The sequence below is a fragment of the Drosophila albomicans genome, chromosome X (genome assembly GCF_009650485.2).
Source record: "Drosophila albomicans strain 15112-1751.03 chromosome X, ASM965048v2, whole genome shotgun sequence".
NCBI classification, from domain to species: domain Eukaryota; kingdom Metazoa; phylum Arthropoda; class Insecta; order Diptera; family Drosophilidae; genus Drosophila; species Drosophila albomicans.
Window position 1 is genome coordinate 30551726 of NC_047627.2, and position 27038 is coordinate 30578763.

At 32.6% G+C, this 27038-nt stretch overlaps 2 protein-coding genes across 18 annotated transcripts in view; one reads left to right on the plus strand and one right to left on the minus strand.

Annotated features, from left to right (window-relative positions):
* The first annotated feature begins 1681 nt into the window (after positions 1 to 1681).
* LOC117563284 (pneumococcal serine-rich repeat protein) overlaps positions 1682 to 27038 on the plus strand; it is a 121188-nt gene continuing 95831 nt past the window's right edge. The window contains exons 1-2 of the mRNA XM_052008563.1: positions 1682 to 2058; positions 24973 to 25532. Of these exons, the coding sequence (XP_051864523.1) occupies positions 25179 to 25532 (354 nt within the window). The 5' untranslated portion in view covers positions 1682 to 2058; positions 24973 to 25178. The remainder of the gene's footprint in view (positions 2059 to 24972; positions 25533 to 27038) is intronic.
* On the minus strand, positions 14219 to 18131 carry LOC117563305 (uncharacterized). 17 transcript variants are annotated; one of them, XM_052008532.1, is made up of 18 exons: positions 18015 to 18131; positions 17848 to 17949; positions 17427 to 17603; positions 17241 to 17366; positions 17070 to 17168; positions 16821 to 17009; positions 16625 to 16753; positions 16473 to 16565; positions 16301 to 16408; positions 16053 to 16241; positions 15860 to 15982; positions 15703 to 15786; positions 15454 to 15642; positions 15257 to 15385; positions 15099 to 15197; positions 14859 to 15038; positions 14568 to 14792; positions 14220 to 14505 (listed from the first exon to the last, which is right to left on the minus strand). In XM_052008532.1, exons 1-18 carry the CDS (start codon positions 18048 to 18050, stop codon positions 14359 to 14361), a joined length of 2424 nt encoding a protein of 807 aa, XP_051864492.1. In that variant the 5' UTR covers positions 18051 to 18131; the 3' UTR covers positions 14220 to 14358. The 17 variants fall into 17 exon arrangements, with proteins under 17 accessions (XP_051864496.1, XP_051864497.1, XP_051864498.1 ...); XM_052008534.1 differs by lacking the exons at positions 15703 to 15786; positions 15860 to 15982 and having other exon boundaries at positions 15454 to 15594; positions 16194 to 16241; XM_052008536.1 differs by lacking the exons at positions 16821 to 17009; positions 17070 to 17168; positions 17241 to 17366 and having other exon boundaries at positions 14219 to 14505.

Here is a 27038-nt window from a genome sequence, read left to right on the forward strand (position 1 = left end):
GTCGAGTTTAGTTTTTGTAGTATTTGTTTGTGATGGCCACTCTTTTTTTTTTTTTTTTTTTGTTTTTGTTTTTGTTTTTCGGGGCAACTCTTGTGCTGCGCGGTGTTTCAACTTTCACTGCCTCCAGGCCTTTCCTGTGTCAAGCTTATCAATTATTTATACCCTGTACTCGTTTACATGACGGCAGTGGGGTAGTTGTATACTTTGTGTGTCAACGCCACAAAACCCAAAACGCAAATATTCCTTCAAAAGGTAATCAATCGATTTGTGAACACACGCAAACTATTCGATTTTGAAAGCCGGCGACTTTATGTATACCCTAGCTTTAATTCATTGCAAAGTGTTGTGTGAAAGATATTTTATATTTTGTTATTAATGCAGTTAAATAACATTTGCAGTCATTTTAAAATATAAATTTATCTGCTTGTTGTTTTCAAATTATATTTGCTTTTATACACATTTTAGAGTTAGAGTTTCTTTATTTAATTCATTATTCAATTCAATTTTTTTTTCAAAATTTTAGTTTATTTATCTTAAATATTTTTCATATCAAAATATTTGTTGGGTTTTCTTGTTCAAAATGTTGATTATTATATTATATTCGAAATTTCTGCTTATTATCATTTATTCAAGATTTCGCTTTATTTATCGGAAATAGTTTTCTCTTCAAGCTAAAAGATTTTTTTTTTAAATATGTTTAAATTCTTTATAAATATTGTATTTTTAGGATTTGTAGGATTTTATTTTTAATACTATTATTATTTTAATTTGTTGAGGTTTTATTTTTTTTTATTTATCTAAAGTCTTATTGATTTGAGTTTTTTTTGCTCTCATTTGTCTATATTCCTTTTTTTTTTTTAGTTGTATAATATATTGGATATATTTCTTTTCATATTCTTGTACTATATGGCATACCTTTAGGCTAATCTCTATATTAATCTAATTGCTGCTCAGTTGTCACTTCTTTTAAAATCCTTTTCAACTTTTTTACTGTAGTCTCAGATTTCTGAGAATTTTTCAATTAACTCATGGAAGTTGTGAGTTGCCCTTTGCTCCCTCCTTGAATATAATATGTATGTATGTATGTATGTGTATGGCACATTTCGTTTTCATTGAAAAATCTTATTGTCATTTCATTTGATTAAAAATTTCATAATGCGCATCCTGCGCGCATTTGTCAACTAAGAACAGACAACGCGAAAAATTCTGCTCCTCAGGCAACGCAGCTTGCGTATAAATGTGTGTGTGTGTGTGTGTGTGTGTGTGTTTGTGTGTGTGTGTGAAAATGTGGCGCAGCATTTTGCTTGCTTTTGCTTTCGCTTTGTCGCGTTTGCTCATTTCCCTGCATTGTTGTTGTCGTAGTTATTGTTGTTGTTGTAGTTCTTTCGTCCTTCTTTGTGTGTTTGTGTGTTGCCTGCTCTTAGTGTCCTTTAATACAATTTTTGGCGCGGCGTCTGTTTACCTTTTGATCCCCCACCATATATATATTTTATGTTTTATTTAGCTGGCAATTTGTTTTAATTTTAATTTTAATTTCATTTCCATTCTGTGTCCTACGACAACAACAACAACAGCGACAGCAATTTGAAATATTGCTTACACTCGCAGAACGCAAATCAGTTGAACAAATGAACTGAGGGAAACGGCAATACTATTGACAAACAGTGCGAAAGTGCGAAAGAGATAGCGAGAGTGGGAGAGTGGGAGAAATGTGAACATTTTGTGCAAATATTAAGTTGCATGTGCAATGACTTTATTTGTGTCATCATCAAACTCCCCAACTTCAAATCAACGTCAAGCGTTTTGTTGAACTATCCACAACAACAACAATCGAAGTGGACAACAGCAGCAACAACAACAACAACAGCAACAAGATTGACATTGAAATTGAAATCGAACGACACAGAGCAAGCAAAACAAGTCATCACGCATACGCAGCGTATGACGACGACGACGACGATTGCGGAGTCGAGAGTCAACAAAACAACAACAAACAACAAAACAACAAAACTCGTGTTAATTGCTCCTCGCTTCGCATCGTATCGCATCGCTTGATGGGTGAGTGAAAATTTTCATTTCTTCTTTTCATTTGTAGGCTTTTCCTTTCACGACGCAGCATTTTCACTCAAAAACAACATTGATAAATTCTACAAATGCTTTTCACCTTGCATTTAATTGAACAATTTAGCTAGTTCAAAAAAAAAAAACAAACTTTGTTTCACTTTCAAAAGTCTCGCAGTTGTTTTTCCCGTTTTTCGTTTTTTGTTTGTATTTTTAGATGGACATATTAATTGAGGCAATGTAATTATGTTAAACAAACACTCGACTCGTTATAATTGTTATTAATTTCATAATTAAAATCTGCACAGATTCGATTCGAGAGGTAAAAGCAAAAATGCATGTGTAAAAACAACATGTACTTCCAACAATAACAATAATAACAACAAAATACACAAACAATTATAATAACAATAATCAAATGAAACATAAATTGTCAAACGGATGACAACACTGACACTTGACATGAGGTCGACACATCGGCTAAAATTCCCCCCTCTATATATATACAATAAGCCTAAAATGATTGTTATTTTGCGTGTCAGTTTAAAAATGGGCAAAAACAATTTCGTGACTGAATACATAATGCCATTAAATGCAACATTTGTATGGGATAAAAGCAAGTCAACTCTTTTAGCTCAGCTCATACTCGTACAATAACTATTATGTGGCACTGTTTTGTACTAGTTAGGATTAGTCCTTGATTGAAGGTGGTTTAGTTGCAGTTTATTCTATTTTGTTTTTTCCTCTTTTTATCAGGAATGTTTGTAACAGTCAGAAGGAGGCATCTCTTACCCCAAATAATGTATATGTATTCTTGATCAGCGTCAACAGACGAGACGATACTCGTATAACGTCTATCACTGCACCTTAGAGACTATAAGAAATAAAGTTAGAATTTGTTTACGTATTTATGGTTCCTGAAAATTTGCTTGGGATCACAAAATATATTGTAGGGGTTGTTTTTAGGAAATTAAAAAATTTAGGGAAAAAATACTACGAGTTTTTGGTTTCTTGGATGCAAATCTGGTATATTTTCGGTATACAAAATATAGCCATCAGTTAATTTTTTTTTGCAGTATATTTTTGGTATATGTAGTATTTTAGTATTTCAGTATTTAGGTGGTATCCTTTCAGTATTTGTAGGACATGGTATATTTTGATTTTCGTATAATATAGATACACCAGATATCGCCGGAGGTATATTTTAGTATTTTTGCGGTACATTTTTAGTATATGTAGAATAAGGTAGTTTCTGAATGAAGTACAATAATGATGTATCAAATTTTACTTTTGGTATATTTTTCGGTATATTTTTATTGAAAATGTGTAGCTGGAAAAAAATACTACGAGTTTTTGGTTTCTTGGATGACAATCTGGTATATTTTCGATATACAAAATATAGCCATCAGTTTATTTTTTTTTGCAGTATATTTTTGATATATGTAGTATTTTAGTATTTTTGTGGTATCCTTTCAGTATTTGTGGGACATGGGTTATTTTGAATTTCGTATAATATCGCCGGAGGTATATTTTAGTATTTTTGCGGTACATTTTTAGTATATGTAGAATAAGGTAGTTTCTGAATGAAGTACAATAATGATGTACCAAATTTGACTGTTGGTATATTTTTGGTATATTAATTTGGTATATTTTTATTGAAAATGTGTAGCTGGTATTTTATAATCGAGCACATTCGACTTATTTGTTTTTTTTTTGGTATTTCTCTCCGAAGTCAACTCAACATTGCAAATATCAGTTTCAGCTATTTGCATTTTATGTGTGCATATGTTTTTAATTTTGTTTTCAATTCCCGATTGTTCTTTTTTTGTCAGACACTTCTTCAGTTATGAAAATTCAATATGAAATTCAAGTTTAGCGTGTTCTATGAAACTTTATAGTTTCATGATTTAAGTTCGTTACATTTTTCAATGTATCAGAAATAGTTAGTTTTTAATTTTGATTTGAAAAATGTCATTCAAAAATTTAATTTACTCTTTAGGCATTTGAATAGCTCAGTTGTAAGTTTTTAATAATCAAAAACATCTTTGAACATTTTCTTGGAATTTAACTAAACTGAAATATTCTTTTGTTATATTTTAGTTTGCATTTGTTCGATTTTAGTTTCGACTTTAAGTGAACTTATGACTTTTTAATAACATTTTGTGTACATTTTCAATAATAAAAATAAAATATTACAAATTAGTTCGTGTGGAATTGAAATATATTTTTGAATAAAGTATTATATTTTTTGTAAACAAATATGAAATTCAGAAAAAGCTTTTGAATTTAAAGGCGAAATTGAAGTGAAACTCAGTTGCGGAACACGGGAAATGTCAGTGTTACATTCATTTGGTCTGCTGCCATTGGGCACTTCCTCTTAGGGTATTATATCTGCATCAATCCCTGGCAATAGCCGATGTTTCCTGTATTGCCACACACTACATTTCAATGCTGCAATGCAACGAGTGTGTGTGTGTGTGTGTGTGTGAATGTGTGTGTCATTCATAATGAAAATTGAATTAAATGGGGCGAAATGTTTTTGGTTATTGACATAGAAGGAGAAACACACAGATAGAGAGAGAAAGAGAGAGAGTGAGAGTGAGAGAGAGGGGGAAAACCAGAACGAAATCAAATTGCAAACCTTTAACACAGGCAAAATGTGAAATGCTAATTAAAATGCCAAGCTAAATAATTTGTTTAATTGAATAACATTTGGCCAAAAACTTTGTTTGAAATGCAATAACTGACACACAACAGCAGCAACAACAACAACAACGACAGCAAATTGCCAACACAAAATTGAAGAAAATTAAATGAAAATGTCATTTACAAAAGCGTTTAGAACTTGCTGAGCAATGAGCAAATACCCTGTAAATAAATAAATACTAAAATCGAAAGTTGCATTTAATCGACTTTTGCACACTCTCTTGATTTGCTCTTGACACGAGCATTAAAAACATGGCAACAAAATCAGCGAAGCATCAACGAAATGCTGCAAATATCATAACATATATGTTATAAATCCATAAATAAATAAATAAATGAATACATAAATCAGCTGGGCGTGAAACGTTTTAACTCATAATTAAAATGAAATGCAAACGCGATGCTTCTCTCAATGCACACAAAATTCGTATTTCATTCGTATTCCAATTTCAGAAAAATCGCCATTTTTATTTGGTTTCATTTTGTGTTCATAATAAATCGTATTTTTCTAATAACTTCATTTGCCCGTCATTTGATGCTTTCTAAAGCGAATAAAATGCGGAAAAAAATTATTTTCAAATTCTGCTAATACCTATTTTCATTTTGTTGATTTAATAACCAATAACCAATAAATTTGCCCCGAGCTGCTTAAACTGTTTTGTTTAGTTATGGTTGATAATGACAGTAAGAACATTCCTTAGCCTGGGACTTTATTTATATTTCATGAATAAATATTTTATATTTTTCAATTATTTTTATGTTTAACTGAAATGATAAATTGATCATTTTCCCTTTAATTTCATTTAAATTCTTGTTGTACCCATTTTGCTGTGAATTTTAGCAGACATTTATTGTATTTATTGTATTCTAAAATAAATAACAGAAAAGTTGGTTTTCCGAAATTTACAACATAACAAAAATTCCATTCGAATGCGGAAAATCGTTCATTAACGTACTTAAATATAAAATATAAACAAAGTGATGAGTTAAAATTTAAATTAACAAGCTAAATATTTGAGAATGAAAATAGCAAATTTATTGTTTTGCAAATTACTAAATAATGAATTGCATTCAAATGCAAAATTCACCAATAAAAATCTTTAAAACATTTATAAATAAAAATTTAACATAGCACACTCGACTGTGAGATACTCACTATACATTGAGAACGAAAGCAAAACAGTGCGATAACCAAAAATACAATATACCGAATTAATATACTCCAAAAATACTGAAAATATACCTTGGGCTATATTTGATACCATTAAGTAATAAAATATATCAGAGTAACTACAAATATACTAAATGCTATATTTGGAATATTGATTTAAAATATACCATTAAGTACCAAATAATACCAGAATTACTAAAAATATATCAAAGGCTTATATACTTCATATATTGATACATTGAAAATGTACCATAAAGTGGAAAATATACCAACAAAAATAACAGTCGAGTGTGCTCGACTGTGAGACACTCACTATACATTGAGAACGAAAGCAAAACAGTGCGATAACCAAAAATACAATATACCGAATTAATATACTCCAAAAATACTGAAAATATACCTTGGGCTATATTTGATATACCATTGAGTAATAAAATTTATCAAATATACTAAATGTTATATTTGGAATATTGATTTAAAATATACCATTAAGTACCAAGAAATACCAGAATTACTAAAAATATATCAAAGGCTTATATACTTCATATATTGATACGTTGAAAATGTACCATAAAGTGGAAAATATACCAACAAAAATAACAGTCGAGTGTGCTCGACTGTGAGACACTCACTATACATTGAGAACGAAAGCAAAACAGTGCGATAACCAAAAATACAATATACCGAATTAATATACTCCAAAAATACTGAAAATATACCTTGGGCTATATTTGATATACCATTGAGTAATAAAATTTATCAAATATACTAAATGTTATATTTGGAATATTGATTTAAAATATACCATTAAGTACCAAGAAATACCAGAATTACTAAAAATATATCAAAGGCTTATATACTTCATATATTGATACGTTGAAAATGTACCATAAAGTGGAAAATATACCAAAAAAAAAAAACTCTTCAACCTTATATAATATTTAAGCTTAAAAGTAAAAATAGGGACAAAAAAATTTATAAAAATATGTAAAGGAATTTTTGAAGCAACTAAGTTAATCTCTGCAAAGAAGAAATTAAAAATGATTTTTTTAATTCTACAATGGAACAATAGTTTAAAAAATAATTCCGAAATATGATAAAAGGATATTTTGAGACACGTAATACAACAATTTAATATAAATATAATAAACACAAGAATTTTCTCTGAGCTTGCCATAAATACTATACAAATATAAAAGCAGCTTAGGCCAAACTTTATTGCCACCTTTTTTAAGTTGTTTTGGCAGTTCGGAATTGTTGGCTTCGCAAATTCGTCAAAGGCAAATCCCAACAGGAAGACAAGTTCCAGCTTGTAATTCGCAATTAGTGTGAGCATAGATTTGCTCGAGCCCGAGAACAACACTTGGACTTGTTCAACTATTTCTTTCTTTTTCTTTCAACATTTCCTTCTTTTATTTACTGTGTGTGTGTGTGCTGCTTATGTTTTGACTCTGCGTTAAGCCTTAGGGCGATTGACTTGGACACTTGTTGTAGTTATGTGAAGTGGTCTCAGCCCTCGTCTCAGTCCTCTGCTCACCTCAGAGTTGAGTTCAGTTGAGTGGCAAAGCCACCTGGCACTTAAAGCCAAACAAAACAGATTGCCACGCCTGTCAGACCTTTTGATTTGCAAGTCCAAGTCGAAGTCGACGTCGAATCTGCTTGGGCTCAACTTTATGCACTTGGCTTTGCTTATTTTCTGTTTTTATTCCGTTTTTTTTTTTTTGGTATTTTTCTTTTTTCACACTTCATCAAAGTCTTGGGCCCATTGGCAACTAAATGCGCAAACACATGTTCTCAATAAAGTTGTCGCTTTCTCTCTCTATGTGTGTGTGTGTGTGTGTGTGTGTCTAATGTATGTATTTGCATCTATTAGTGTGCGTGTCAAACAAGCTAGTCGACGAGTTGAGGCCGAGACTAAAACTATACAAAAACTTTTGGCTTCGACCGAAGCAGCACAAAAGGATATGCGAGCAGGCAGCCAAAAGTTAAGGTTGGCCAACAGCTGCACTCACACACACACACACACTTGCTCACACACACACGCACGCCTGGCAAATAAATATTTATAAATGTGCGTGTGTAATTTTTCTATTTGCCCAACAACAAAACAAGAGAAATGCTCTCTCGCCCAACTATCCGAAATGCGATGCAAAAATATTTTAACAAAACTTGAGCCGAGTCGGGAGTTAACGCTTGGAGGCGACTAACCGACATTTTAATACACTGTAAACCCGATTTATTGTTTAAAATGTATTTCTTATATGGCAAGCTGGCTGTTATGTCACTCGGTGTACAACGCTGGCGCCATCTGTTGTTCGCAGTGAAGTGTGACAATATATTTTATCATTTCATTTATTTAAATTTTATCGATTTATTGTTTTTTTCCATAATAATACGATTTTTGTATGCTTAATTTTTAATATTGTAGTATTACGGCAAGTTACCTGCTATATCACACGCTATGCAACACTGGCGCCATCTGTTGTCCGTAGCGTTGTATGGCTATATTTTTATTTTAATTTTTATTTTAATTATTATTATTATTATTATTATTATTATTATTATTATTATTATTATTATTATTATTATTATTATTATTATTATTATTATTATTATTATTATTATTATTATTATTATTATTATTATTATTATTATTATTATTATTATTATTATTATTATTATTATTATTATTATTATTATTATTATTATTATTATTATTATTATTATTATTATTATTATTATTATTATCATTATTATTATCATTATTATTATCATTATTATTATCATTATCATTATCATTATCATTATCATTATCATTATCATTATCATTATCATTATCATTATCATTATCATTATCATTATCATTATCATTATCATTATCATTATCATTATCATTATCATTATCATTATCATTATCATTATCATTATCATTATCATTATCATTATCATTATCATTATCATTATCATTATCATTATCATTATCAATATTATTATTATTATTATTATTATTATTATTATTATTATTATTATTATTATTATTATTATTATTATTATTATTATTATTATTATTATTATTATTATTATTATTATTATTATTATTATTATTATTATTATTATTATTATTATTACTATTACTATTATTATTATTATTATTATTAATTTTTATTTTACTTACAGCGTCTTTACCATTCGCTTCTACTCGAGGGGCTAACATGTAATATTTTAGTTTTTCTTGTTTTTTTTTTTTTTTGATGCTCCTCTGACATGACAAACGGTACAGACAAAATGGCTTAGTGTGTAACACTTCCGTTTCCTGCCTGCCTGTCTGGCTGTCGCAAAATGCCACGCGGCATTCACAGTCACAGCAGCAACAGCAACAACAGCAGCGGCAGCAGCATGAAGGCTTAGGAGCAACAGACATTGAGACAGTCAGACATTTGATTAATGGTTTTTTGTGTGCACCGACTCGACTTCTCACTCACACTCACACTCACCCTTCGCTTCTCCACTGCGCTGCGCTGGCTTCTTCAGTTTCGTTTATGAGACAAGTTTACAACAGCAACGATCCATTGAAAATGCGTGCTATTACTTGCTTGTGCAGAGGGGGGGCGTAGCGTCTGGCAATGCTGAGCAAAGGGCTGCGCTAGTGTCAGGGCTGCAACTGACAGCAACTGATAGCGACGCCTAGTGATGGCACAAGTAATCGCATGATATTCAATAATCGATGATTATTTAGTTGAAGCTATAAGTTACATTTCATAGAAAAATGAAAAATAATATATTAATTAATTTTATTTTATTATTGTTTGTTTTCAGCTTCTGTCTTACCTTGCTTTCAATGTTTGCTTGCTTATTAAAATATGTGTTGAAATATTTAGTTTATTATATACATAAAACTATCAAGAATTCCTGAATCAATTAGTTCTATGTTCCTTCAAATACGTTTCGATTAATAAACTTTTGTTTTGCCATCACTAGCAGCGGCTATTGGTTGTTGGTAGTATAAGCAAACTGACGTGCGTCGGCCTCAACCATGTATGCCATATCATTTGATATATCTATCTGTATGTGTCTGCTGTCCGTTTGATTCATTTAGCACATGTCGTCGTTGGGTGCGCCACGTTTTTCGTGCTGATTAGTTTTGGGAATTTCAGCGCTGCCTCAACTTGGCCTCGCTTGTCGAGTCGAGTCGAGTGGAGTCGAGTGTCGACATATTGAAACGGATACGTATTTCTTCTTAACTTTTGTTTGTCTCCGCACAAAAACCCAAAGCCTAGCCACGCCCCATACGCCTCAAAAGCTGGCCAAAAGGTTAATTGCCAACAAATGTTCTTCATGGCGTGTGTCCTTCATCAAGTCGCATTGTGACGTCTGCTTAAACCTAACTTTGTTTTCTTTTTTCCGTTTTTTCGTTTTTTTGCCTCAAACAACTATTGGCCGTATGATCGAATTTCATGGCCCTCGGAATGCAAATGAAATTAGATGCAGTTGCTAGTTGCCCGTTGCCAGTTTAGTCGTCGTAACATGCACTGACTGCACTTTGCTGCTGCCGTGCCACAGCGTAAAGTTCAAAGTGGCCGATGCTTTTAATCAAAACAGCAATGCACACGTCCGCCAGGCACAAACAGGACCCTGCCAACCAGACCTGCATACCACCTGCCTTTGCCGGCCTGCCCTCCTCTTCTCCTCTTCTCTTTCTGCTGAACTAAAACTCGATAGCGGCATTCTAATTGAGTGTGCTGGACTTTGAAGCACTCAGTATTAAATGTTGAAATAGTTATTTTTGCTGTCTTTATTACTATAAAGATTGAAACTTTCTTGAATCAGTCGTTTTTCCTGTTTTCCAATTATGACACTATTTATTATATTTTTTCTTTGCTTCTTTTATTTCTTCCTTTTCTTTCGGCGAGCTGCCAACTTCTTCGTATTGCACATGGCTGCCAACCCAACCTAACTATCGAATGTTTGCTCAAACTATCGATATATTTTTATGTACAATTGCTACATTTCGTAATATATATTTTTCATTTAATGTTTAGTTGTTTACATTTGTACATACCTCTTTATTAAGTTTTTTATTTCTTTACATATTCTAGTATCTATATATAGACTGAAATTCATTTATGTTTGTCATAATTTAATATACGTGGTATATTCTTTGTTTCCTCCATTTTTCTTATTCTTATTTTTATTATTTATTTTAGTTTTTATGTATATATTCTATTTTATTCTTTATAATCTTAATTTTGTTTTATATGTATTTAGTATATTTGTTTTTTTTTTAATATTATTATTTATTATTGTGGTGTAGTTTAAAGCTTAAATTAAATACAATGATTTATACAAAAATTATATATGTTTATAATTCAATTACATTAAATAGCATATATTTATTTGTTTATATTTTTTACATACATATATTTTTATGTATTTTTTTCTTAAATGAACCATTTTATATTTAAGTGCATTTATAATTACTTTTCTTTTCTTTTAAACTAAATACCTACAATAAATATGATAATAATAAAGAAACAAAGTTTTAAATAAAATTTTTTTATATTTGATTAAAGTTTTTTATTAAACATAATTATTTTTATTATTATCAATATTCGTTTCCAAATAATATACAAAACATAAATTGAGTTTTAAATATATACAATGAACTTATATTTCCGTTATGCGTTGCCGAATGTCGAAACAAAGAAAAAGTTAAAATAAAGTGTGACCATACAACAAAGTAAAGGATATTTAAAATCAAATGCGGTCACGTTTGTTTTGCTAATTATGATATATAACATATGGACACACAACAATAATCTGTATTTTTGTATGCATATTTACTATTCATATTATTTTTACACTAGATTTTTGTGTTATGTATTTGCATGAAAAGTGTGATATATAATTATAAACTTGCGACTGTGTTAAAATAACAGAAACTGCATAGAAAAATGTCAACTCTTCAGCTTGATTATCGTCTGTAGTTGAGGGATAGCCAAAATGTTGTTGATCAGCAGCAACATGCGTACTTTGTAGAGTCAAAAAGTGCTGCCACTTTTTAGTCACATTCAACTGAGCCGAGGGTATATAAAGGAAAAACCTGAAGTACCTCAAACGCACACACACACACAGAGACACAGAGACACACACACACACATACATAGGCATCAGGACTGGCATTGCCTCAAAGTATCGGCATGATTGCATCGCCCACGGTGCTGAAGTGATGAGGCCAATTGCCACCTGCGCCAACTGCCAACAGCCATCAGCCACTTGCCACCTACACTTTTTAAAGCTGCTCTGCCAGCGCGCTCAAACGCTCGCACGTTGGGCTCTTTAAATACCCTGTATAAATAGCATTGCACCAGCAGCGGCTATGCCAACGATCTATACTTAAAAGTGCTTCAGAAATATGAAAATCGTAATGTTAGAAAACACATTTTGATTTCAAGAGCAACTTGATATAAGACTTTGTTCCGCAAGTGATCTTATTTTAAGAACACAATTTTTAAGACGAATATTCTTCATCTTAGAAATTGGTCTTTTATCAGTCAGTATGTAGTTTCATTCATCAACTAACAAAATTTGTCAAAGTAAATACAATTTGAGGTGCGCAGGGTATTTGTTAGTCGTTGCCCCTCTCCTATGACGCCTTTTGGCGTTTTATGACTGCCTCCTCCTTCGCCTCCTCCTCTCAGTGGCTATCAACACTTTTGCCGTGCACTGCAATTTTTGGCTTCTGTATCATCGCCGTAAATCTGCATGCGGCGTCGTCGTCGTCGGCGCCACGAGCGCTCCTCTCGTTATTAGCCTAACGAGCAACAAGATGCCACGCCCCCCGTTGGAGTCAAGAGGCGGTCGCCGAGTTGTCTGACCATGCCGTGCACTTCCTGTCAGCACCCAGCACCAACGAACGCTGCTATACATCCGCCTCCGCCTCCGCCTTGCAGTTTTTATGAAGCACACACACACACATACAGCACATTTTTTTTTTGTTGCCCCGTGGCCACGCTTCCGGTTTTTCTTATCAGCGTCGCACGTTTTTATCATAAATTTTACACTCCGCTTGCAATTTTTCGCTCATTTTTGTGGCCAACGAGTACAAATTTATATATGTATACATATGTATATATTTTTAGGTATATGGGCTACTCTGAAACTTGGTGGCATATAAAAAGTAAAGTTGTGTGTTTTGCTGGCCAAACTCCAATGGGCCATTAAAATGCATTATAAAGCAGCATTTAAGCGTATTCGCCACCCCACATCAACAACTCCTTTTCCTTATTTTCCATATTGTTTATCAATTTTATGACTCCCGACTATAAAAATGCACAGACACAGAACTTATGGTCGAAATCAAAGTGAGATCATAAAAAAATATCGAGAGTGGCAAAAAATCACACAAAGTTAAGCACAAAAAGTAGCAGCGAAATATGATGATGATTATGCTGATGATGATGATGATTATGCTGATGATGATGATGATTATGCTGATGATGATGAAGACCTTGGTAACTGATATGATGGATAAAATGTTTGCAGCTAGCAAATGAAAGATATCTGTGGCTTGTCGTTGATCCTAAGGCGCTGTTCCCAGATGAGCTAAATAAATGTGGCCAAGCTTCACAAATTTTAGAGTGACCGTTCTTACTTACTTTTATGTGGCTAAATTTGTCACGAAAAAGGTAAAAAATAATACATGGCCACACCTCTACAGCATTCTGTTTAGAAAGAGATGCATCATTGAAAATGTCCATTAAGATTAGAATCTTCCGCCGCATCTTCTTAAAGAGAGTGATATTTTGGATGCTTATCCAAAAAGGAGCGTTATTAATGGAAATCAGCCGATTATTCCACTTACAAATGTTGGTGCTCACACATTATTTGCAATTCTCTAAAATAGAAAAACCAAAGTCGGAAAATAAAATGGAAATATACAGAGGCATAAGAAACAAGATTGCCAAGTTGATTAATTCGACCACGTTATACAGAAATATGTTCATTGCAGAGCGAGTTGCAAAACGGACTAAGTAGAGTCGATAAATGAATAATAAATAAAATGTATATTAACTTATACTCCTTGTATGACGTCAGTGTCGTCTAATTTATTAAATTGTCCATTATCGGTTCATTTGTTTCTTCTCTCTTGTTCACACCTAAACAGCTGTTCACGTGATGCGACTTTGATATAAACACTTGCATCACAAAATCGCACCATTAAAGCATATGCACTTGATCTAAATATGGTATAATAATTTGTACAACACTTTTAAATTAAATTATAATTTATTGCTTCTCTCACTGATTAGAAATATTTTGCGATTCTTTTTTTGACTGGGTGGCAACTCTCTCTTCGAAAATGCAACCCTGTGTTGACAAATATACAAACAGCTGATTTGAATTGCATGTTTGATTTGCTTTTAGTCAAATATAAAATCTGGTGATAATAAGATATACCTTGATCTAAATAAATGACTCTTACAGACCCTGCAAGTGTAACAGAAGGAGACTAAACCACCTTCAGGTCTATTCGATGTAGAAGGACTTGCCTTATTGCCCGTTTCAATCTAATTGTGTAAAGAAAATAAAAATAGAAAACTTATTAGCAAATGATTATTGTTCAACTTACCTTCTTATTGACATTAGAAGCAGCTGAAGACTTCTTCTTGTTTTTAGCCTTTTTGGCAACACTCAATTCACGTGGCTCACTTTTTGGCAGACTCTCTTCCATATTTTCACTTACAGTTTTTTGTGACTCTTCCAAAACATTTGATACGGATGAAGTTGGTTCTGCTTTGATCTTTGGATCACCCAAAACAGATTCAGATTTAGCATTGGTCTTCTTGTCTTTAAGCTTTGGCGAAATGAATATGGATTAAATCAAACTCATTAAATAGTTAAATAGGCATTTTACACTTACAGTTCTTGGTTGCTCCTCTGAAGCAGCAGCAATTAAATCAGTTGTAATCAAATCTTTCATTTCTGCTTTCTCCAGTCCAACAGTTTTGGATTTAAGCTTATTCTTGGACTTGGTGACTTTACCAACAGCCTCATTGTCAACCTTCAATTTACGTAGTTTAGCTTCTTCTTTAATCGGTTTCTAGCAATTTAAAAGAGACTTATTAGACAATATTGAAATTGATGCACATTTTTAATTTACATTTTTTGGAAGTCCTTCCACATTTGCAGCAGATGAAGAATTTGAATCATTCGATTCACAATCAGTCTTGGTCTTGTTTTTAGCCTTATCGACTTTATGCTTTGGTAAATGGAAATGAATTAAATTGGTCTGATCAAATAGTTCACTTTTTCACTTACAGTTTTTTGTGACTCTTCCAAAATATCTGCTACTGATGAAGTTTGATTTGCTTTGTTCTTTGGATCACCCAAAACAGATTCAGATTCAGCATTAGGCTTTCCTTTGGCCTTCTTGATTTTAAGCTTTGTCTAGATGAACATAGATTAAATCAAACTCATTAAATAGTTAAATGAATTGATAGGCACTTTGCACTTACAGCTCTTGGTTGCTCCTCTGAGGCAGCAGCAATTAAATCAGTTTTAATCAAATCTTTCATTTCTGCTTTCTCCAGTCCAACAGTTTTGGATTTAAGCTTGTTCTTGAGCTTGGTGACTTTACCGACAGCCTCATTGTCAATCTTCAATTTACGTAGTTTAGCTTCGGTAAGTTTGTCTTTAAGCGACTTCTAGCAATTCAAAAGAGACTTATTAAACAATATTGAAATTTATGTACATTTTTAATTTACATTTTTTGGAAGTCCCTCCATATTTGCAGCAGATGAAAAATTTGAATCATTGGATTCACATTCAGTATTGATCTTGACCTTATGCTTTGGTAAATGGAAATTAATTAAATTAGTCTGATTAAATAGTTCAAAGAATTGCTTCGTATTTTTTACATACAGTTTTTTGTGACTCTTCCAAAATATCTGCTACTGATGAAGTTTGATTTGCTTTGATCTTTGGATCACCCAAAATAGATTCAGATTCAGGATTAACCTTGCTTTTAGCCTTCTTGTCTTTAAGCTTTGGTTAAATGAATATGGATTATATCAAACTCATTAGTTAAATGAATTGATAGGCACTTTGCACTTACAGCTCTTGGTTGCTCCTCTGAGGCAGCAGCAATTAAATCAGTTTTAATCAAATCTTTCATTTCTGCTTTCTCCAGTCCAACAGTTTTGGATTTAAGCTTGTTCTTGAGCTTGGTGACTTTACCGACAGCATTATTGTCAACCTTCAATTTACGTAGTTTAGCTTCGGTAAGTTTGTCTTCAATTGGTTTCTAGCAATTTAAAAGACACTTATTAACAATATTGAAATTGATGCACATTTTTAACTGACTTGTTTAGGAAGTCCCTCCATATTTGCAGCAGATGAAGGGGTTTTGAAATTTGTTTCATTCGATTCAGATCCAGCCATAAATTTGGGCTTCTTGGCTTGAAGCATTGGCTATCAGTGCATTAAATGAAGCTCATTAAAAAGTTGAACAAATTTTCTCACATTTTTTACTCACAATTTCTACTGGTGAAGCTGCTTCGGTTTCGATCTTTGGATCTCCCAAATAAGATTCGGCAATCAGTTTGGTTTTGGATTTCTTGACTTTATGCTTTGGTAAATGGAAATGAATTAAATTAGTCTGATCAAATAGTTCACTTTTTCACTTACAGTTTTTCGTGACTCTTCCAAAATATCTACTACGGATGAAGTTTGATTTGCTTTGTTCTTTGGATCACCAAAAACAGATTCAGATTCAGCTTTAACCTTGCTATTTGCCTTCTTGTCTTTAAGCTTTGTCTAGATGAGCATGGATTAAATCAAACTCATTGAATAGTTAATGAATTTATAGGCATTTTACACTTACAGCTCTTGGTTGCTCCTCTGAATCAGCATCAATTAAGTCAATTGTAATCAAATCTTTCATTTCTGCTTTCTCCAGTCCAACAGTTTTGGATTTAAGCTTATTCTTGGACTTGGTGATATTACCGACAGCATCATTGTCAACCTTCAATTTACGTAGTTTAGCTTCGGTAAGTTTGTCTTCAATTGGTTTCTAGCAATTTAAAAGAGACTTATTAGACAATATTGAAATTGATGCACATTTTTAATTTACATTTTTTGGAAGTCCTTCCACATTTGCAGCAGATGAAGAATTTGAATCATTCGACTCACATTTAGTCTTGGGCTTGTTTTTGGCATTCTTGACTTTATGCTTTGGTAAATGAAAATGAATTAAATTAGTCTGATTAAATAGTTCAAAGTATTATCTCACTTTTTCACTTACAGTTTTTCGTGACTCTTCCAAAATATCTGCTACGGATGAAGTTGGTTCTGCTTTGTTCTTTGGATCACCCAAAATAGATTCAGATTCAGGATTAACCTTGCTTTTCTTCTTGTCCTTAAGCTTTGTCTAGATGAACATGGATTAAATCAAACTTATTAAATAGTTAAATAGGCATTTTACACTTACAGCTCTTGGTTGCTGCTCTGAAGCAGCAGCAATTAAATGATTTGTAATCAAATCTTTCATTTCTGCTTTCTCCAGTATAACAGTTTTGGATTTAAGCTTGTTTTTGGTTTTGGTGACTTTACCAACAGCCTCATTGTCAACCTTCAATTTACGTAGTTTAGCTTCGGTAAGCGTTGACTAACAATTTATTGAAAAGAATTAAAAGATAATTAAATTAATTTTCGGATTTCATAGACACACGTGGTTGTTTTCTGTTTTTTTTTTCGCCACGGAATTTAACTATAAATTACAGAAAATAATTTAAAGCAAATCCAGTTGACACAAAAAAACAAAAGCAATTAATAGAATTGAAGTTTCTCATTCGCTATTCCATTCATTTCATTTTCGAAAGAAGCAAATTTTCACGATTTGTGCAACTTACCGTTTTGTCTACTAAAGCAGGGTCAGCCCTAACCTTCTTAGCCATGTTCTTCTTCACGTCTTCTTCGTTGTTCAAAGTTGCAGAACTTTTGCCAGACTTTGGCTAACAATTTACACAATTAAATAAACAAATTGTATTTCACCGCATTAGAAGATTAGAAGACTTACCTTGTTAGCGAATATTTTCTTTATTTCACGACCCATTTTTAAAAAAATAATAAAAATTTATTAAAAATTTTCACCAGATGATGTTCGCTTAGATTTTTTCCAATTGTGAGTGACAGAAATTACAATTCATCTCCAGTGATGGACTTTGGTAGGGCTCGATAAAATATCGATAAGTGCGATGACACGATATTTATGCGATGTTTATTAGCGATAGTTGAATGCAACTCTGTGTTCACTGTCAAACAATTAGTGATGGCAAAAATGATAAGTTTATTGGATACTAAGGCAATAGTATCGAAGTTTAAATACTTGAAAAATTTAACGGATACCCGATTGTGTTTTATTCGTAGACAATATACAAGTTTTCTTCCAGTCCCGTCTTGTGTATACACAAGATGCGAAATGACTTTATCATTTCAGTTTGCCGTATATGCGGAACTGATTTTATACAAGAAACGTCGAGTATAAATTCTTGCAGAGGGAAATTTAAATTTAAATTAAATATACATGTATGTAAGGATGGTATCGTCTTGTATTGGTTTGATTTTATTTAACTATTGAAAGCACAGGTCAACCTGTAAGAGCTAGGTGGCTTCATAGCTGTCGATATTTGACATTAAATTAGCATCCAATTTTATTATAATTGATCGTTATAATAATATAATATTGTGCCTCCAGGAAAATTCAAAGTTATGGAAGTTATCAAAGAAATACTTTTGTGTGGCCCAAAATAGTTATTTATTTTGGGTTTTAGTAGCTTTGGCTAACAATCTGGTATATTTGCCACTCAACATTTATATTTTGAATGCAGTACTATTTCAATATACCAAATATATATATTGGTATATTTTTCGGTATTTTGCGGTATATTATTTTGGTATATTTTAAGAATAATACCGCAATGTTTTGTTTTTATTCATCTCACGGTCGAGCACACTCGACTGCAGCTTTCTTACTTGTTTTTATAATTTTCTTATATGGTAAAATTTTTAAGAATTGTCTGATCAATTGGAGCAGCGACCTCATAAAGTATTTAGATTCTTAATCAGTCCGTCTGTCCATATGCTCACTCATATCTCAGAGCCTATAAGAGAAAGATCCAAAATTTGTTAAACATCGTTTGTTACGGTATATAAATATATTTGGTATATTTATCCAAGTATATTTATAGTATATCGATTTACCAAATGTATGTATTTTTTGATAGTTTTAGCTATATATTAATTTGCTTTATTTTTATCGATAATATCATATTCGAACTTGAAAAAGTTTTGTTATTTGATGGCCCTTGCTTATTTACTTCCATCTTAGTGCAAGACGCTGAAGTTGATTGCGTTGCCGTTGGTAAATTTAAATGTTAAAGCGCATTTTCATAGAGTGTCTTCGTTTGGGCAGTCAATTGATGAGTTTACTCGCATATGATTGCCTTACGAGTCCCTTGATGAATGCCATGCAATGCGGCAGTTGGCCAGACTATGAATTACCCCGTTCAAGGCAGGGTATGGCCATTGATGCCTGAAATTCTGATACAGATTCTCGCACACTTCACACTTGCTGCTACATGTTACTTCTCTTTGTCCATCTTTTGCTCACTCTCTCTCTTTCTCTTCCGGACTGTCTTCTTTCCCGCCAGACGATTTCATCGCTTCGTAGCCGCTTTTCCCCGCATTTGACTGCCGCACTTTTTGTTGACCGCTGAAAGGCCATTCAGTGGCCATAAACTTTAAAGCTACCTCAAACACACATACACTAGTGAATGTGTGAGTAGTGTTTGTGTTGTTTTTTATACCCGCTAGCCATAGGGTAGAAGGGTATTATAACTTTGTGCCGGCAGCAAATGTATGTAACAGATAGAAGGAGGCATCTCCGACCCTATAAAGTATATATATTCTTGATCAGCGTCAACAGCCGAGACGATGTAGCCATGTCCGTCTGTTCGTCTGTCCGTCTGTCTGTCCGTCCGTATGAACACCTGGATCTCAGAGACTATAAGAGATAGAGCTATAATCTGTTTTCGACAGCATTTGTTATGTTTGCACGCAGATAAAGTTTGTTTCAAATTTTTGCCACGCCCACTTCCGCCTCCGCAAATAAAAAAAAAATGGAATAACAAGCGTAATTTTAAAGCTGGAGTTTCGAATTTTGGTATATACAATAATTACTATAGTAGTTATGATTCCTAAAAATTTGGTTACGATCAGATAAAAATTGTGGAAGTTATTAAAGAAATACTTTTGTATGGGCAAAAACGCGTACTTACTAGGGGTTTTAGTTGCCTTGGCCAACAATCTGGTATATTATGCCGTCTATGGTATATTTTGAATGTAGTACTATATCGATATACCAAATATACTACTTAGTATATTTTTAGTATTTTTATAGTATTTTGGTATATTTTAAAAATAATACCGCAATATTTTGCCTTTATTAAAAATGGGTAGCTGGTATCTCACAGTCGAGCACACTCGACTGTAGCTTTCTTACTTGTTTTTTATTTTATTTTTGCCGTGTATTTGTATATTGCATATTGTGTATACGCAGCGTATGCCGGAAACTGGCGCCCCACTTATGCAAACGAAGTTCGTTCGCTGTATGTTTTGAAATTGTGTGTAAGTGTAAGTGTGCGTCTGTGTGTGTGAGAGTGTATACAAAGTATCGTTCACGCTATCATTGACACCAAACACGAGCGCAGCCAGCGCCAAGCATCCTTATCAACACCAGCAACAACAACAACAACAACAACGACATCGACAGCGACTGTTGCAAATGTTGTTAACAGCAGAGTTCGAAAGTTGCACAAATTGTTGCCGATGTCGAGATTGTGCACTCATGTGGCATACCCTACGCCTACAGGGTATATCAACCTACATATAGTCGCAATGACTGACAACTCGTTATTCTATATAATTATTTTAATTGCTGCTTACATTTTGCCAACATCTTTAATTGACAGAATAATGGTTTATCAATCTCATTCGCTTTCATTGAAGTTCATTAAAGGGTATTTTCGCTTGTATTTGCACATCTCTATCTCTCTCTCTCTCTCTCTCTCTCTCTCTCTCTCTCTCTCTCTCTGCTGACACACATTTTTCTTGTTGTGCATTGCAACATGCAAATAAATCGTATAAAATGTCTGCATAAAATTCGCGTGTGTGTATGTTCTTCTTATATTACCAGTGCATTAATATCTTTTATTTTTCCCGTGCTTATACCCTGTGCAAATTGGCAAATTGGAGTAGATCGACTTCACTTACTTAATAGTTTATATTTTTAGTATTTTGAAATGAGGTTTGGTTTATTTTTATATTTGAAACTCCTGTGATGTTAAGGTACTTTAAATTTGCTGTACAGATTCTTCACTTAATAAAATGAAAAAAAAACAAGAAAAGTATTTTGAAATTGAATTTCTTATACCATCGCTTGATGCCGTCTTTGATATTTTCTCTTAAAATTTCAGAAATTGTTCTGTTCACCTTAAAATCGAATATTGCTACTTAGTCATAGAAAGTAGATTTACTTATAGGTATAGGTATATTTACTTATATTTTATTTGTCAATAAGCTACTCTTTCAAAAAATTCTGCCTACCTGTTTGATATTTCGCATACTTTTCATTTATAACGAGTGTTTTTAAAACTTTAGCTTAAATTTACATTACGCGTAAAGAATACGTAATAAGAAAAGCTCTACTCTATACTATCAACATACCAAATATATATTTTGGCATATTTCAGTATTTTTCTGGTATATTAATTCGGTATATTAAATTAAAAACCTTTGAATGGTTTGAAGCAACTTCAAATAATATTTTTTATAATGTATTTAAAATATTCTTAAAATCTCAACTTGAATAAAAATTATATTATTAAGAAAAGCATTTGCAGTTCAATTCAGTATATTCAGTATATATATTTTGAGAGCACTATTTACATCAATATACCAAATATACATTAAGGTATATTTCAATATTTTCAGAACATTAATTTGTTATATTCAAATTGTTCCGGTATATCAATTTGGTATATTTAATTGATAATAATCAACATACATAATATTTCAGTATTTTTGGGTATATTAATATTTTATTAAATGATAATACACTTAACTTGTTTTTTACAAAAACAAAAACATTCACTTTTGAATCGAAATTAATCATTTATATTAATTTGTAATTTATAGTATATATAATTTATGTTAATAGCAACTTCAAAAAACTTTTGTGTGTGTGTTTTTTTTTCTTTTATAATAGAAATGAAATATTTGTATACATTTAAATTTATTTTGCCATTTATTTAACTTTTCTATTTTGATTACAGGTACAATACATTTATTTAATCGAAATTAATTATTCAAAATTGATTTAATTTCATTTTTTTTTTTTTTGCTGGGTATCAGCTAGTCTAGTCTTTAGGTTTGTTCTACGTCTACCAGCTTACACACATTTTCATATGCCGTTGCAAATTTGCACTGCGGCAATGCGGTAGGTAGAAAGAGGGGAAAGGGGGCGAATTATAAAGAGGGGAAGAGCGAGGTGCTGAACAAAAATCCCAAGTAAAATTTTTGTGATTTTATTGCCGTTGTTGTTGGTGTTAATGTTGTTGGATGCGCTGTAATTGCCGGCAACATTTGGTTGCTGCTGCTGCTGTTTGTTGTTGTTGTTGTTGTTGTCGTGATGCTATTATAATTGCAGGCCTTGTGTTGTTGTTGTTATTGCGGCGCCTCCTCGTGTTGCACGTTCCAGTGATTCGCTATTGAAGTCTGCTGTTTCTGCTGCTGCTGCAGCAACATCAAAGCGCAATTTTCCAGACGTTTTTTATTGCATATTATTTTCAATTCGTTGCCGTGCCACGCCCCACCGCCCCCTCGCTTCGGTTAGCAACAGCACAGCAGCAACAACAAAATGAATATAAAAATACATCATTATCATCATTAGCGTCCCGCATTATCATCATTATAAAATGTATTTTCTTTTTTTTTTCTTTGCTTGGTCAAATTTTGTTTTTGGAACGTTTAATTGAAAAGTGAAATTGATTTTTCCAACTGCTTTTGATTGCAAGTGAAAATTGTTGAATTGTTGTTGCTGTCTTCGCCTTTTTTTTGTTTTCCATCATCTTCGACTTTAGCTTTTGCTTTTCCTTTTGCTTTGGCTTCATCTTTAACTGCTTCTCGTTTTTTTTTTCGATTTTGTTTTTCTTTGTAATTTTTCGCTTATCTTGTGTTTTTCTTCATTTTGCATTAATTATTGAAATTACATTTCTTTTTTTATTTTATATTTATAATTTTCTTGCTTCTTCTTGCTGCTGCTGCTTCTTCTTCTCTCTTAATTTACTAGCGAAAATCTTTACGATTGCTGCTCATTATTTTTGTGCACTTTTCTTGCTGTTGTTATTGTTGTTATTGTTGTTATTGTTGTTGTTGTTGTTGTTGTTGTCTACACAGTTTTCCATTTAGTAGTTGTGAAGTTTTTCCGCTTTTCTTCGCGCCATGCGTTGTGTGTGTGTGTTTTCAATTGCCTCTTTAATTGCACGATAATTGCACAAATGAAACATTTAAATTAACGAAATTTTCCAGCATTTTCCATACGCACTCACACTTCCAATTATAACATATATCTCAAATAATGTATATCAGCGGCAGCGATAGAGAGAATTACAGATATTGATTAATCTGAATGTTTTACAGAAGCATATTTATAACTATTATTGTGCTAAGAATTCCCAAAAAGAAAGTTTCGATTTCCAAATGTGGAAAATCGTTGAGGGAAAAACAGCTTGAATTTAAAGTTTGCTATTATATTTATTTATCATTTAATGGTTATTAAAATGTAATTGATATGCAAAAACATTTGGTATTAAATGATACTTAAAATCCAATATTCAAATGATTATATTATATATAATATAACAAATTTGTGTTTTTCAAACATTTTCTTAAAGCTTCTCAAAACAATTTGAATTTTTAGTTTGGTCATTTGAATAGAAGACTTAGACCTCTTAATTTTTTTATAAGAACCAATTTTTTTTCTGTCTGTCTGTCCGTCCATCCGTATGAAACACTGTATCTCAGAGACTATAAGAGATAGAGCTATAATTTTTTTCGACAGCATTTGTTATGTTTGCACGCAGATCAAGTTTGTTTAAAATTTTTGCCACGCCCACTTCCGCCCCCGCAAATCAAAAAAAATCGAATAAAAAGCGTAATTTTAAAGCTAGAGTTGCGAATTTTGGTATATACAATAATAACGATAGTAATTGTGATTCCTGAAAATTTGGGTTCAGATAAAAATTATGGAAGTTATTAAAGAAATACTTTTGTATGGGCAAAAACGCCTACTTACTAGGGGTCTGAGTTGCTTTGGCCGACAATCTGGTACATTGTGCCGTCTATGGTATATTTTGAATGGTGTACTATATCGATATACCAAATATACCATTTGGTATATTTTTAGTAAAAAAATACCGCAATATTTTGTTTTTATTCAAAATGGGTAGCGGGTATCTCACAGTCGAGCACACTCGACTGTAGCTTTCTTACTTGTTGCTTCCTTTGTTAGTAATAACTTCACATACCCGGTCCTAAAGGAATCTGTGTGACATTTAAAGCTTCAACAATTTTATTTGCATAATTTATACTATTATGTATAGTAATTTAAAATGTTGCAGATTTATTGGTTAACGTTGTCAAGAATTGTCGCAACATTTGTTACAGTAACTTGAAGCCAATATATAATTATTGAGCATTTATTTATGACGGAGAAAGTTCTAACATGTGTGAGTGTGTGTGTGTGTGTGTGTGTGTGAGTGTGAGAGTTTTCTTTGCGGCAATTCAAGTTTAGTAGAGCTGCAAACTGGCAACTTGAAGTGACTTTTGCGATTGTTTCTAGCGTTCTTCTTGCCTCTTCTTCAGTATCTTCTTCTTTAACTTGTTTCTTCTTCTTCTTCTTTCTCGTCTGCTTGCAGTGTCTGACAATTTGCGAGCAAAGTTGCAACAGAGTGGCAACTGAAGCGCAACCGGCCAAGAATAACAAACCAGACGACGAAGACGAAGACGACAACTTATTCGAGTTGTTGCCACAGACTTTTGTAACAAAATAAGAGGGAGGACAGCGGACAGCGGAAAGGCAACAGCAACAGCAACAGCAGCGTCTGATTTTAGAGGCGGCAACATGTCGTCGACAACAAGACGAAGAAGGAGTTGCCGCCGCCGAGTCCGCCGATGCCGAGTTGCCAACACATTTCAATTGCTGGCAATTGCCTTCTATTGCTGCTGTCAATTTGAGCTGTTGCTTGTTCAGGGGCAACAGCAGGCGACCTCTGGCGGCCAGCAGCAGCAACAGCAACAGCAATTGAAATATCAACAATTGCAATATCAAATGCAACAGCAATATGAATATCAACAGCAGCAACACTACCAACAACAGTTCCAGCAGCAACAGCAACAACAACAACAACAGCAACATGTATTGCCAACAGCAACACAGGAGCAACCGAACGATTTGTTTTCGACACAACCAACTCAGGTGAGTGCATTTCACAATATTAATATTGCTGTTATTTGCATTGATTGAATAAGCTGGCGAATTGATTGATGCACTGATTGAAGTGCCTGATTGGTTTACATTTTCATTTCTATCGTCAGCAACCATTCAGCGTATTTTACTCAAGTTACTCAAGTAACTTGAAATTGATTGCAACTGGTTAATGCCCTGATTGATATGCACTACGGAGTGAATCATTTGTTCATTTAACAATCTAAAGACTACTTAGTTTAACATCTATGCTTAACCGTTGTGCTGATTAAATAACGTTTATTAAATAAAGTAAAGATTGGCGAAATGATTGATGTACTTTTATTGAATCGAACAGAAATGTCTCACGTAGTTGACTAACCTTTAAATAAGCAAGTAGATTGATTGAACACAAGTGATTGACATTTTCTTAGAATTAGGTTTATCATAAACTATTGATTGAACACAAGTGATTGACATTTTCTTAGAATTAGATTTATCATAAACTATTGATTGAATTGATTAAATTTGTATTGTGATAAATTTCTTTAGGGTTGACGAAATGATTGATGCACTTTTATTGAATCGAACAGAAATGTCTCACGTAGTTGACTTACCTATAAATAAGCAAGTAAATTGATTGAACACAAGTGATTGACATTTTCTTAGAATTAGGTTTATCATAAACTATTGATTGAACACAAGTGATTGACATTTTCTGAGAATTAGGTTTATCATAAACTATTGATTGAATTGATTAAATTTTTATTGTGATACATTTCTTTAGGGTTTTTATAAAAAACGAATTTTATTTTTAAGAAGAATGTTCCCTATTTGATTGAGGTAATGATTGAGCTGATGCGTGATTGAAATCTTTATTTACTTGATTTCGATTGGGCTTATAATAAATCAATTAAATTTGTAACAGTTTGGATCTGATTGATAAATATTTCTATTTGATTGAGACAATGATTGACCTGCTGATTGTCGCACATACATATATTAGCTCACAAAGTTCTAGGAAAATATGTTGTCCAAAATAATGATTGATTGGTTACAGTTTATTGAGCCTTCAGATTCAGGTAATGATTGAGCTGTTGTGTGATTGAAAACTTTATTTACTTGATTTCTTTTAGGTTTAAGATAAGTCAATTATATTTAAAAGGTTATGAACCTGGTTGTTAAATATGCCTATTTGATTGAGGTAATGATTGACCTGCCGATTGATGCACATATATGTACTTGTTCAAAATAATGATTGACTGGTGGCATTTGATTGAGCTATTTGAAGTGAAAGAACTGAATTGACCGTTGAGATTAATTATTATTGTTCTCCGCAGTATGTAAAAGTTATGGGGATTTCGGTTGGCTAATTAGTTAATTCTCTTTCATAAGCTTGAAGTTGAAGTTCTGATGATTGAAGTGCTAATTACATATTAAAGTGCACACACACAGCGCTGCCCAACTTTGGTCACCCAAATTGAAAGCGCTTAATTATGTATGCGTGTGGACTAATTG